Raw genomic sequence first — 14,230 nt, forward strand, 5'->3', positions numbered from 1 at the left:
ACCTCCTCCAGCCCCACAACCCTCCGAGATCTCTGCGCTCCTCTAATTCTGCCCTCTTGAGCATCCCTGATTTTAATCGCTCCACCATTGGCGGCCGTGCCTTCAGCTGCCTGGGCCCTGAGCTCTGGAATTCCCTCCCTAAACCTCTCCGCCTCTCTCTCCTCCTTTAAGATGCTCTTTAAAATCTACCACTTTGACCAAGCTTTTGGTCACCTGCCCTAATATCTCCTTATGTGGCTCGGTGTAAATTTTGTTTGATAATCGCTCCCGTGACGCGCCTTGAGATGTTTTACTACGTTAAAGGTGCTGTATAAATGCAAGTTGTTGTTGTTCTCTAGTGTCTCCACAGAACTGAAGTCCCTCAGCCCCGCTACCATTCCGGTAAACCTCCTGCCCATTAATTTTGTCAAAGTTGTTCCCTTTTCCCGGTGAATCCCGGGTCTGATTTTCACCTTGTTTTCGCTCCATTTTGATTATATTCTTCCCCAAAACACCGAATTTGATGAAACTAAAAAAAATCACTCACAATGAAGAGGAGACTCCGTACAGACCAGTTATAAACTATGTTTAATAAAAGGAAAAGTCATTCAGGTGCAAAGTTTTACATTTCCTTTTACGCTCTGACAGTTTCATTGTTTGTTAAAGGCATTTTATTTGGATTAAATGATTAACAGTAAAACTCCATCCCCCCCCACACAGAGGCAGAAATGGTTTCTCCCGGGACGGATTCCAGAAACTTCTTGGATGCGGCCAGCCAATCACAACACTGTTTTGCAGCAGTTGGCCAATCGTAATGCCCTATCAAGCTAATCAGCCAATCACAGCACACTGCTTCAAGCCGTCAACCAATCATAAAACTCTATTTGAGGTATAGCTGTTGGCCAGTCTCAATGTTCTGTTGGAAGCTTTCACCCAATCACACCTCTGAAGGTCTCAGCCAATCAGAACACTCCATTGCCTGTGGTTCGTTTTGTTGGGATAGTCGGTGATTGGTCAATGGCGGGGCGAGGGGGCAGGATTGTGGACAATCCCATGAGTGACATATTGGTAAAATTACTCTTACACAATAATAATAATTCTTATTTCTTTAAAACTGTAAACTGGTGCCTCCAGTAGTTGATTTGCTTTTCCACCCAGACATCCGGCAGCGTCAGGATCGCCAACCCTCCAAGGATCGCCCTGGAGTCGGCAGGACTTGAAGATTAATCTCCTCCAACAGAACAGAAGGCAGTTCAGAGAAGGTTCACGAGGTTGATTCCTGGGATGAAGGGGTTGTCTTATGAGGAAAGGTTGAGCAGGTTGGGCCTATACTCATTGGAGTTTAGAAGAATGAGAGGTGAACTTATTGAAACATCTAAGATTCTGAGGGGGCTCGACAGGGTAGATGCTGAGAGGATGTTTCCCCTCGTGGGGAAATCTAGAACTAGGGGGCATAGTTTCAGAATAAAGGGTCGCCCTTTTAGAACTGAGATGAGGAGGAATTTCTTCTCTCAGAGGGTCGTAAATCTGTGGAATCCTCTGCCCAAAAAACAGTGCAGGCTGGGTCATTAAATACATTTAAGGTGGAGATAGATAGATTTTTGCAAGATAAGGGAGTGAAGGGTTATGGGGAGCGGGCAGGGAAGTGGCTTTGAGCCCAAGATCAGCCATGATCTTATTGAATGGCGGAGCAGGCTCGAGGGGCCGAGTGGCCTATTCCTGCTCCTATTTCTTATGTTCTTAGAAGGAGGCCATTCGGCCCATCATGCCCGGACACAGTTGCAAGCAACCCAGGAGATGAATCATAAAGCGGGGGGGGGGGTTAAAAATAATTGTCTGTTGTTTTTCATTTTCTTATTAAAAAAATACTGGAGACGGGACGGTGGGGAGGTGGAGAAAAGCTGTTTGACTGAGAGTCAAGTGTCATTCAGTCGAGTAACTGTTCGTTTTCCAATTGGTCGGGAAGGCAGGGGCATCATGCGGATGGGCTGGTCGGATGACAAATGATGGGAGTGTGGGGGCGGGGCACTAGGAGGCAATTGGACAAAAGGTTATGGGGGGGGGAAGAGCAGGGGGGAGTGGGACTAATTGGAGAGCTCTTTCAAAGAGCCGGCACAGGCACGATGGGCCGAATGGCCTCCTCCTGTGCTGCACCATTATACAATTCCCACGGCCAATTGGAAAGCAAGCAGACTCTTCATTAACCGACTGAATGATTCTTGACCTTTTACCCCACGTCCAATATTTTTATAACTAGTAAACAAAATATAATTTCTTTAATGTCCCCGGGATTTTTCTCCCAGGTATTTTGTTGGCGGCAGTGTCCTGGCGATTAATTCCAGGAGACTCCAGGCCAATCCTAGAGGGTTGGCAATCTCTGGTACTTGGGCGTGTTTCGGTTTTCAAATCCCAATGCTGAGGACTCTGTCGCTCCTTGTACGCTCTGACCCATGAGTAGGTCCATCTGCTGGGCTGGGCGTACACACAATCTGTCCACTGGGCATCAAGTAAGGCAAGTTACACATTCCAGATAAACTGCCGGGTGTGACTTGTCCTCCAAGGGGACCAATCAGAAATCTGCTGTTGCAAAATTAGACGCGACCTCGAAAGCTGGCATTGCAATTAACAGCTAGTGCGGAGCCGTGCTTCTGACGATAGATGTCTCTAGCAGGTACGGTTAATACGCCGACGGCACAACATTGCACTGCCGGTCAGGAGCCCTCCCGCTGGGGTTGGGTGGGTGGCGCCTGACTGGGAAATCGCAGCTCGCGTTTCCCCTCGGTGATCTTCGATCTGAAGGATTTCGCAGTCCTGGAACCCAAGAGGAAGTCCCTGGGTTGGAAGGATCCAGAACATCAGCTGAAGTGAAGGTTTTTTTTTTAATCTTCTCCTGCCGGCGAAGGTTTTAGTGCAACAAAAAGAAAATTGTTTTGCGGACGAAGGCTTTGGGTCCATGGCTACGCTGCCCCCCTCTCGTCACGTCAGCACGCACGACTTGGCGCGCTTGCCGTGGTTTCTGTGCAGGACTGCGCGCACGGCCTCCTCAAACACCTCGCTGACCCCCTCCCGGAGCAGCGCCGAGCACTCCAGGTACTTCACCGCCTTCATTCTCCTGGCCAGGCTGGCGCCCTGCTGGTAACTGACCGGCGCCGACTCGCGCTTGAGCAGGCTCAGGATGGTGGCTGGGTCGTGCCGGAGGTCCTTCTTGGTGCCCACCAAGAGCACAGGCACATTGGGGCGATGGCGCTTGACCTCGGGGTACCAGTCATTCCAGATGTCCTCAAAGGAGCCCGGGTCGCAGATGGAGAAGCAAATGATGAAGATGTCTGTCTGGGGGTAGTAGAACTGCCGGATAGAGAGACGGTGCTCCTCCTGGGGCGCCGTGTCCCACAGGTTCAGGATCACCATCCGCTCGTCCACGGTTATCTGGGTGCTGAAGGTGTCGAAGACGGTAGGCAGACTGTCCCTGGGGAAGGCGCTGGTGGTCAAGCACACAATCAGCGAGGTCTTCCCCACAAGCTCGTTGCCCAGCAACATCACCTTGATGGTCACCATCCTTCAGAGCCGCTTCCCACCCAACCTGCAATAAATTCAACCATAAATTAACGAAAGAACTCACATTTCTCCAGCGCCTTTCACCACCTCAGGACATCCCAAAGCGCTTTACAGCCACTGAAGTATTTTTTTGAAGTGTAGTCACTGTTGTAATGTAGGAAACGCGGCAGCCAATTTGCGCACAGCAAGCTCCCACAAACAGCAATGTGATAATGACCAGATCATCTGTTTGTGATGTTGATTGAGGGATAACTATTGGCCCCAGGACACCAGGGAGAACTGCCCTGCTCTTCTTCGAAATAGCGGCCGTGGGATCTTTTACGTCCACCTGAGAGAGCAGACGGGGCCTCGGTTTAATGTCTCATCTGAAAAATGGCACCTCCGACAGTGCAGCACTGCGCACCGTGGCTGCAGTGTGTACCATCTACAAGATGTGGGGAAGAGCATAATTAGAGGCCATCAATATAAGATAGTCACCAAGAAATCCAATAGGGAATTCAGAAGAAACTTCTTTACCCAGAGAGTGGTGAGAATGTGGAACTCGCTACCACAGGGAGTGGTTGAAGCGAATAGTATAGATACATTTAAGGGGAGGCTGGACAAACACATGAGGGAGAAGGGAATAGAGGGTTACGCTGATAGAGTTAGATGAGGAAAGACGGGAGGAGGCTCGAGTGGAGCATAAACCCCGACACGGACTGGTTGGGCCGAATGGCCTGTATCTGTGCCGTATATCCTATGTAATCCTATGTAAAGATGCACTGCAGCAACTCGCCAAGGCTTGCTCGACAGCTCCTCCCAGCTTCTCCAGTCTCTCCACATAGCTGAGGCCCCTCATCCCTGGTACCATTCTAGTAAATCTCCTCCGCACCGTCTCCAAGGCCTTGACATCCTTCCTAAAGTGCGGTGCCCAGAATTGGACACAATATTCCAGCTGGGACCTAACCAGTGATTTATAAAGGTTCAGCATAACTTCCACGCTTTTGTACTCTGTGCCTCTATTAATAAAGCCCAGGGTCCCGTTTACCTTCTAAACAACCTTCTCAGCCTGCCCCGCCACCTCCAATGATTTGTGTACGTACACCCCCAGGTCTCACTGTTCCTGCACCCCCTTTAAAATTGGACCATTTAGAAAAAAAAACTATACTGGTCTCAGTAAAAGTGACCGTGAATCTGTCGAATTGTCATAAAAACCCATCTGATGTCCTTCAGGGAAGGAAACCTGCCGTCCTTACCCGGTCTGGGCCTATAGAGGGTCAGAGGGACCTTGGTGTACATGTACATAGATCCCTGAAGGCAGCGGAACAGGTAGATAAGGTGGTTAAAAAGGCATATGGGATACTTGCCTTCATTAGCCGAGGCATAGAATATAAGAGCAGGGAGGTTATGATGGAGCTGTACAAAACGCTGGTGAGGCCACAGCTGGAGTACTGTGTGCAGTTCTGGTCGCCTCACTATAGGAAGGATGTGATTGCTTTGGAGAGGGTGCAGAGAAGATTCACCAGGATGTTACCTGGGATGGAGCGCCTCAGCTATGAAGAAAGACTAAACAGGCTGGGGTTGTTTTCCTTGGAGCAAAGAAGGCTGAGGGGGGACCTGATTGAGGTGTACAAAATGATGAGGGGCATAGATAGGGTAGATAAAGAGGAACTTTTCCCCTTAGTAGGGGGGTCAATAACAAGGGGGCATAGATTTAAGGTAAGGGGCAGGAGGTTTAGAGGGGATTTGAGGAGGAACTTTTTCACCCAGAGGGTGGTTGGAATCGGGAACTCACTGCCTGAAAGGGTGGTAGAGGCAGGAACCCTCACAACATTCAAGAAGCATTTGGATGAGCACTTGAAACGCCATAGCATACAAGGCTACGGACCAAATGCTGGAAAATGGGATTAGATTAGACAGGGCTTGATGGCCGGCGTGGACGCGATGGGCCGAAGGGCCTCTTTCTGTGCTGTATAACTCTATGACTCTATATGTGACTCCAGGCCCACACCAACTGTCCTCTGAAGTGGCCGAGCGAGACACTCCGTTGTATCAAACCCGCTACCACACTGTTCAGTGAGGCGGCTCACCACCACCTCCTCAAGGGCAACTAGGGATGGGCAATGAGTGTCGGCCTTGCCAGTGACGCCCAGATCCCGAGAATGAGTAAAAATAAAAAGGAATATTTTGGACCTGTTAATAAACATCTGTGCCTGCGAAGACTCTGAATAAATTAATGAAACCAGATACCGAGTTCTGTTTTAATTTTAGCAAGGTAACGTTCCCCAGCTCTCGGAGGATTTGTTAAGTATTTACAAGCCTGAGTCAGGAGGTTGTGGGTTCAAGTCCCACTCCAGAGACACGAGCCCATAATCCAGGCTGACGCTCCCAGTGCAGGACTTTTTTTTGTTCTTTCCTGGGATGTGGGCATCGCTGCCAAGACCAGCATTTATTGCCCGCCCCTAATTGCCCTTGAGAAGGTGGTGGTGAGCTGCCTTCTTGAACCGCTGCAGTCCTTGTGGTGAAGGTGCTCCCACAGTGCTGTTAGGGAGGGAGTTCCAGGATTTTGACCCAGCGACGATGAAGGATTGGCCGATATATTTCCAAGTCAGGATGATGTGTGACTTGGAGGGGAACTTGGAGGTGGTGGTGTTCCCATGCGCCTGCTGCCCTTGTCCTTCTAGGTGGAAGAGGTCGCGGGTTTGGGAGATGCTGCCGAAGAAGCCTTGGCGAGTTGCTGCCGAGCAATGATCCAGAGACGTGAGTTCAAATCCCACCACGGCAGCTGGGGAATTTAAATTCAATTAATTAAATAAATTTGGAATAAAAAGCTGGTAATGGTGACCATGAAGCTATCGGATTGTCGCAAACATCCAGCTGGTTCACTGATGTCCTTCAGGGAAGGAAATCTGCCGCCCTTACCCGGTCTGGCCGATATGTGACTCCAGACCCACAGCAATGTGGTTGACTCTTAATTGCCGTCTGAAATGGCCCAGCGAGACACTCAGTTGTAACTAACCGCTACAAAGAAGTATACAGCAGCGGTTCAGTGAGGCGGCTCACCACCACCTTCTCGAGGGCAATTCGGGATGGGCAATAATTGCCATCTTTGCCAGCAAGGCCCACATCCCAGGAACAAATAAAACAAAATACACACGCAGACGCACATTCGCAGAATTAAAATGATGACTGAAGGGTTAATGAGTGTCCACACTATCGATCTCGGTCATGCCTCTGAGTCAGTTTCCCTGTAACATCATCAGCGTTCTCTAGAATTTCCAAAAATAAATGGGGAAATTAACTTCAGCTGAACCCTGTGGTTAATGTTAACCCAATCCTGACCTCAAGAGAGCAATCGGTGTAAAAATCTTCCCGGAAATAGTGGAGAACTAAGGGTGTAGTGAGAATGAGGAACTGAAAGAAATTAATATTAGTAATAAATTAGTACTGGAGAGATTCATGGGACTGAAAGCCGATAAATCTCCTGGACCTGATGGCCTACATCCTAGGGTTTTGAAAGAGGTGGCTATAGAGATAGTGGATGCATTGGTTGTCATTTTCCAAAATTCCATAGATTCTAGAACGGTTCCTGCGGATTGGAAGGTAGCAAATATAACCCCACTATTTAAGAAAGGAGGGAGAGAGAAAACAGAGAACTACAGACCAGTTAGCCTCACATCAGCCGTAGGGAAAATGCTAGAATCTATTATTAAGGATGTGGTAACAGGGCACTTAGAAAATAATAATAGGATTGGGCAGAGTCAACACGGATTTATGAAAGGGAAATCGCGTTTGACAAATTTGTTTTTTGAGTTTTTGAGGTTGTAACTAGCAGAATAGATAAGGGGGAACCAGTGGATGTGGTGTATTCGGATTTTCAGAAGGCATTCGATAAGGTGCCACACAAGAGGTAATTAAACAAAATTAGGGCTCATGGGATTGGGGGTAATGTACGAGCATGGATTGAGGATTGGTTAACGGACAGAAAACAGAGATTAGGAATAAACGGGTCATTTTCGGGTTGGCAGGCTGTAACTAGTGGGGTACCGCAAGGATCAGTGCTTGGGCCTCAGCTATTCACAATCTATATCAATGATTTGGATGAGGGGGCCAAATGTAATATATCCAAGTTTGCCGATGATACAAAGCTGGGTGGAAATGTAAGTTGTGAGGAGGATGCAAAGATGCTTCAAGGGGATATAGGCCGTCTAAGTGAGTGGGCAAGAACATGGCAAATGGAATATAATGTGGAGAAATATGAAGTTATCCATTTTGGTCGGAAAAATAGAAAAGCAGCTTATTTTTTAAATGGTGAGAGATTGGGAAATGTTGGTGTTCAGAGGGACCTGGGTGTCCTTGTACACGAATCACTGAAAGTTAACATGCAGGTACAGCAAGCAATTAGGAAAGCAAATCGTATGTTGGCCTTTATTACAATGGATTTGAGTATAAGAGTAAAGACGTCTTACTGCAATTATATAGGGCCCTGGTGAGACCACACCTGGAGTATTGTGGACAGTTTTGGTCTCCTTACCTAAGGAAGGATATACTTGCCATAGAGGGAGTGCAACGAAGGTTCACCAGACTGGTTCCTGGGATGGGGGGACTGTCCTATGAGGAGAGATTGAGTAGACTAGGCCTATATTCTCTAGAGTTTAGAAGAATGAGAGGTGATCTCATTGAAACATACAAAATTCTGAAGGGACTTGACAGGGTAGATGCAGGGAGGATGTTTCCCCTGGCTGGGGAGTCTAGAACCAGGGGTCACAGTCTCAGAATAAGGGGTCGGCCATTTAGGACTGAGATGAGGAGGAATTTCTTCACTCAAAGGGTGGTGAATCTTTGGAATTCTCTGCCCCAGAGGGCTGTGGAGGCTCGGTCGTTGAGTATATTCAAGATGGAGATCGATAGATTTTTGAATATTAAGGGAATCAAGGGATATGGGGGTGGTGCAGGAAAGTGGAGTTGAGGTCGAAGATCAGCCATGATTTTATTGAACGGCGGAGCAGGCTCGAAGGGCCGAATGGCCGACTCCTGCTCCTATTTCTTACATTCTTATGTTCATTGTTTGCCTCCCCTTGCCCCTTGCCTGGGGCACTGAGGGTAATTCCAGACCCTTGTCCCAGACCTGACTCAGTCCTTTATCTGGGGATTTTTCACTAGTCTCTTTACGTCTCCCAGGTCAGTGCCAGATGGTCACAAGCCCCCCACTCCCCCATCCCCCAGAAGATGAGGCTTCCTGATCTTATTGCTTCAACAACAACAACAACTTGCATTTATATAGCGCCTTTAACGCAGTAAAATGTCCCAGGGTGCTTCACATGAGCGTAAATCAGACAAAATTTGACACCGAGCCAGATAAAGAGATACGAGGACAGCTTGGTCAAAAGAGGTAGGTTTTAAGGAGTGTCTTCAAGAAGGAGGGGGCATAAAGGTTTAGGGAGGGAATTCCAGAGCTTGGGGCCCAGGCAGCTGAAGGCGCGGCCGCCAGTGGTGGAGCGATTATAATCGGGAATATGCAAGAGGCCAGAATTGGAGGAACGCAGAGATCTCGGAGGGTTGTAGGGCTGGAGGAGGTTACAGAGATGGGATGGAGGGATTTGAAAGCAAGGACGAGAATTTTAAAATCGAGGCGTTGCTGGACCGGGAGCCAGTGTAGGTCAGCGAGCACAGGGGGTGATGGGCGAACGGGACTTGGTGTGAGTTAGGACACGGGGCAGTGAGCACAGGGGGTGATGGGCGAACGGGACTTGGTGCGAGTTAGGACACGGGGCAGGGAGCACAGGGGGGTGATGGGCGAACGGGACTGGGTGTGAGTTAGGACACGGGGCAGTGAGCACAGGGGGTGATGGGTGAACGGGACTGGGTGCGAGTTAGGACACGGGGCAGTGAGCACAGGGGGTGATGGGTGAACGGGACTGGGTGTGAGTTAGGACACGGGGCAGTGAGCACAGGGGGTGATGGGTGAACGGGACTGGGTGTGAGTTAGGACACGGGGCAGTGAGCACAGGGGGTGATGGGTGAACGGGACTGGGTGTGAGTTAGGACACGGGGCAGTGAGCACAGGGGGTGATGGGTGAACGGGACTGGGTGTGAGTTAGGACACGGGGCAGTGAGCACAGGGGGTGATGGGTGAACGGGACTGGGTGCGAGTTAGGACACGGGGCAGTGAGCACAGGGGGTGATGGGTGAACGGGACTGGGTGTGAGTTAGGACACGGGGCAGTGAGCACAGGGGGTGATGGGTGAACGGGACTCGGTGCGAGTTAGGACACGGGGCAGTGAGCACAGGGGGCGATGGGTGAACGGGACTTGGTGCGAGTTAGGACACGGGGCAGTGAGCACAGGGGGTGATGGGTGAACGGGACTTGGTGCGAGTTAGGACATGGAGCAGCAGAGTTTTGGATGACTTCAAGTTTACGTAGGGCAGAATGTGGGAGGCCAGCCAGGAGTGCGTTGGAATAGTCAAGTCTAGAGGTAACAAAGGCATGGATGAGGGTTTCAGCAGAGGGGTGAGGCAGGGGCGGAGACGTGAGATGTTACGGAGGTGGAAGTAGGTGGTCTTTGATGATGGAGACATTATGGGGATATGGTTTCGCCAGGCAGGCACAGCCTCTGAAATCAGTCACTGGGAGCCGAGCAAAGGCAGCTCTGGGCTGATTCTCTCGCTCTCTGGCCTGGGGAGGGGTAGAACCTGCTCACAGCAACGTGACTGAGATAGGAAACCTGTCGGGAGCTCCAGCACACTGTGACTGGTTTGTTCTTACTGTTGTTTGTTCTACAATTTTCAAAAAATACGAAGACTTGCATTACAGTGCTTCACAGCCAATGAAGTACTTTTTGAAGTGTGGTCACTATTGTAATGTAGGAAACGCGGCAGCCAATTTGCGCACAGCAAGCTCCCACAAACAGCAATGTAATAATGACCAGATAATCTGCTTTAGTGATGCTGATTGAGGGATAAATATTGGCCCCAGGACACCCGGGAGAATTACCCTGCTCTTCATCCAATAGTTAGCATGGGATCTTTTACGTTCACCTGAGAGGACAGACGGGGCCTTGGTTTAATGTTTCATCTGAAAGACGGCCCCTCCGACAGTGCGGCGCTCCCTCAGTACTGCCCCTCCGACAGTGCGGCGCTCCCTCAGTACTGCCCCTCCGACAGTGCGGCGTTCCCTCAGTACTGCCCCTCCGACAGTGCGGTGCTCCCTCAGTACTGCCCCTCCGACAGTGCGGCGCTCCCTCAGTACTGCCCCGCCGACAGTGCGGCGCTCCTTCAGTACTGCCCCTCCTACAGTGCAGCGCTCCCTCACTACTGCCCCTCCGACAGTGTGGCGCTCCCTCAGTACTGCCCCTCCGAAGGTGCGGCGCTCCCTCAGTACTGCCCCTCCGACAGTGCGGCGCTCCCTCAGTACTGCCCCTCCGACAGTGCGGCACTCCCTCAGTACTGCCCCTCCGACAGTGCGGCTCTCCCTCAGTACTGCCCCCCCGACAGTGCGGCGCTCCCTCAGTACTGCCCCTCCGACAGTGCGGCGCTCCCTCAGTACTGCCCCTCCGACAGTGCGGCGCTCCCTCAGTACTGCCCCTCCGACAGTGCGGCGCTCCCTCAGTACTGCCCCTCCGACAGTGCGGCACTCCCTCAGTACTGCCCTTCCGACAGTGCGGCGCTCCCTCAGCACTGCCCCTCCGACAGTGCGGCGCTCCCTCAGTACTGCCCCTCCGACAGTGCGGCGCTCCCTCAGTACTGCCCCTCCGACAGTGCGGCGCTCCCTCAGTACTGCCCCTCCGACAGTGCGGCTCTCCCTCAGTACTGCCCCTCCGACAGTGCGGCTCTCCCTCAGTACTGCCCCTCCGACAGTGCGGCGCTCCCTCAGTACTGCCCCCCCGACAGTGCGGCGCTCCCTCAGTACTGCCCCTCCGACAGTGCGGCGCTCCTTCAGTACTGCCCCTCCGACAGTGCGGCGCTCCCTCAGTACCGCCCCTCCGACAGTGCGGCGCTCCCTCAGTACTGCCCCTCCGACAGTGCGGCGCTCCCTCAGTACTGCACTGGAGTGTCAGCCTGGATTATGGACTTGAGTCTCTGGAGTGGGGATTGAACCCACGACCATCTGAATCAGAGGCGAGTGTGCTAACCACTGAGCCACGGCATTCCCGTAAAACCTGAGCATCTCAGTAGGGTAGCAGAATTGGTTTGTCCTCTGATAATTGAATCTGATCTTACCTCCAGCCCCTCCACCCTATCTAAATCTTTCATGTGTCTCTCTCACCTTCAAATCAATAATACCAGGGTCGGGGCTCCTCAGAGCGTTCCTCTCTCGATCCTCTTAAGCTCCAAATCCCCCCGTCCCACACACTGCTCCTCGCGTCCTCACCGTGTCTCCTAACTAACTCCCTCTTACGCACGTCATGGGGAAGATGGGACTCCTCAGCCTCGCCTTGCTGCACTGTCGCTAGAACCCAAGCTTGATGTCACTGTTACCCTCCCCTACCCTTTTCCAACCTCGGTCCGGTCCGGTCCTGTCCTCTACTGTCAGCCTTGCTGAGCCGTGGCTGGTTTAAGGTCCAGTACGGTTGCTAACAGCTGCGGAATTATTTGGTCCTTTGACAAACATTAAAGATCACAGTGACAGCTCGGGATCCAGAAATAGGTGAGGAATCCTACAGGCAAGTTATATCTGCCCGGATTGTACACTCGCTGTGACTTTAAACTCACTGGCTTTATGAGAGGGCGCCGTAGAGAGAGATTCACAATCTATAGGGAGTGGGAGCGACACTGACTGTTCATTAAAACCCAGCCCATACCAATCTCAGTGAAAGGATCGTGCACAGACGAGCTGTCAGCCACCTACCCGAAGGCACAACCTGTCTAGCTTGCTCTCAAACTCACTGGAATGAAGAAATGTGAGTTTCACTGAGGCAACATGAAACTTAAAACAGTTTCTGTTTATATTCTGTCACCTGAGAGAGTCTCACAATCACCTTTCACAAGTCCCATGCTGGTGAAAGAACATTGCAGTTCTGGACCGACGTTCTGAATATCTCCCCCACCGCCCCCCACCCATCTCTCTTGCCCAAACCAGACTGTGACTATTTTTAAATACACTTTTGTTGCAGGCAGCGTCGGGTGAACTGCAGGTTTAAACAGCTAATCACATGTCTGATCGGACAGCTTTAATAACTCCCCCTAGTCTAAAAAAGAGAGAACTTAAATAGCACCGTCTGTCGGAGGTGCCGTCTTTGAGACGTTAAACCGAGGCCCCGTCTGCCCTGTCAGGTAGACGTAAAAGATCACTAGGCCACCATTCTGAAGAAGAGCAGGGGGAGTTCTCCCCGGTATCCCGGGGCCAATATTTATCTCTCGACCAACATCACTGAACATTGCCGTTTGTGGGAGCTTGCTGTGCGCAAATTGGCTGCCGCGTTTCCTACATTACAACAGTGACTACACTTCAAAAAAAGTACTTCATTGGCTGTAAAGCGCTTTGAGATGTCCTGAGGTCGTGAAAGGCGCTACAGAAATGCAAAACTTTCTTTAAATAGAATTACTTTACAGCACAGAAACAGGCTCCACTGCTCCGTGCCGGTGTTTATTCTCCACACCAGCCTCCTCCCGCCCCTCTTCATCTCACCCCATCCCCATATCCTTCTGTTCCTTTCTCCCTCATGTGTTTATCCAGCTTCCCCTTAAATGTATCGATACTATTCACCTCAACCACTCCCTGTGGGAGCGAGTTCCACATTCTCACCTCTCTCTGGGTAAAGAAGTTTCTCCTGAATTCCCGATTGGATTTATTAGTGTCTATCTTATATTTATGACCCTCTAGTTTCAGACTCTCCCCACACAAGTGGAAACAATTCCTTTTTTTTAATTCTCTCTCCCGATTAATAAAAGTACAGGTTGGCGTCACGAGCCTCAAGCGCTACCCCGAAGGGTTAAGTTAAATCTCACCCGGTGCTGCGGGCTCCTTTATCGAAACGGCCGCTTGCCACGAGAAACTTGTCCAAAAGTTCACGGCTGGTAGTGATGGCTCTCAGCTCCTCACATGCAGAGTCCTGGCAGCTGGGGAAAACCACAGACACTGACTGCAACCCGTGGACGACATGACTCCCGAGATTCACACACACCAACTGGGTGCAGTTTGCATAATGAGAGGATATTATAGCCGGTGGGAGGGAACAGTTATTAAAATACTCCGGGAGAGACTCGTCCCGCCCCCCCCCCACAGCCTGCTTCTAGCACTTTTTTCTACTTTAAATACATTCTTGCAACAAGTAACACTGAAACTGAGAGTCTGGACAGGAACATGCTGATTTTATCTGGGTGCGTGTCTGTTTTTTTGAATGTATATTTTTGGCACTTTCTGAAATTGTTTCATAGAATGATGCAGCACAGAAGGAGGCCATTCGGCCCATCGTGCCTCTGCGGGCTCTTTGAACGAGCTCTCCGATTAGTCCCACTCCCCCCTGCTCTTTCCCCAGAGCTCTCATTTTTTTTTTCCTTTTCAAGTATTTATCCAATTTCCCTTTTGAAAGTTACTATTGAATCTGCTTCCACCGCCTTTTCAGGCAGCGTGTTCTAGATCACAACAACTCGCTGCGTAACCACACCTGGAGTACTGGGCACAGTTTTGGTCTCCTTATCTAAGGAAGGATATACTTGTCTTGGAGGCGGTGCAACGAAGGTTCACTAGATTGATTCCTGGGATGAGAGGGCTGTC

General features: G+C 50.6%; 1 protein-coding gene across 4 annotated transcripts; it reads right to left on the minus strand.

Moving 5' to 3' along the window:
* Positions 1 to 549: 549 nt before the first annotated feature.
* LOC147112185 (rho-related GTP-binding protein RhoG-like) lies at positions 550 to 13,691 on the minus strand. Of its 4 annotated transcripts, none has more exons than XM_085999807.1 (2): positions 13,462 to 13,691; positions 550 to 3,559 (listed from the first exon to the last, which is right to left on the minus strand). In XM_085999807.1, exon 2 carries the CDS (start codon positions 3,532 to 3,534, stop codon positions 2,956 to 2,958), a length of 579 nt encoding a protein of 192 aa, XP_085855933.1. In that variant the 5' UTR covers positions 3,535 to 3,559; positions 13,462 to 13,691; the 3' UTR covers positions 550 to 2,955. The 4 variants fall into 4 exon arrangements, with proteins under 4 accessions (XP_085855933.1, XP_085855936.1, XP_085855935.1 ...); XM_085999810.1 differs by lacking the exon at positions 13,462 to 13,691 and adding an exon at positions 11,885 to 12,552; XM_085999809.1 differs by lacking the exon at positions 13,462 to 13,691 and adding an exon at positions 11,780 to 11,878.
* Positions 13,692 to 14,230: the final 539 nt, after the last annotated feature.

The sequence above is a fragment of the Somniosus microcephalus genome, chromosome 10, assembly GCF_052327205.1.
Source record: "Somniosus microcephalus isolate GS21.2 chromosome 10, FLI_Smic_1.0, whole genome shotgun sequence".
Lineage (NCBI taxonomy): Eukaryota > Metazoa > Chordata > Chondrichthyes > Squaliformes > Somniosidae > Somniosus > Somniosus microcephalus.

What these genes read in the sequence shown, in the direction of transcription:
- LOC147112185 (XM_085999807.1), bottom strand. Translation starts at nt 3,534, where the DNA reads ATGGTGACCATCAAGGTGATGTTGCTGGGCAACGAGCTTGTGGGGAAG.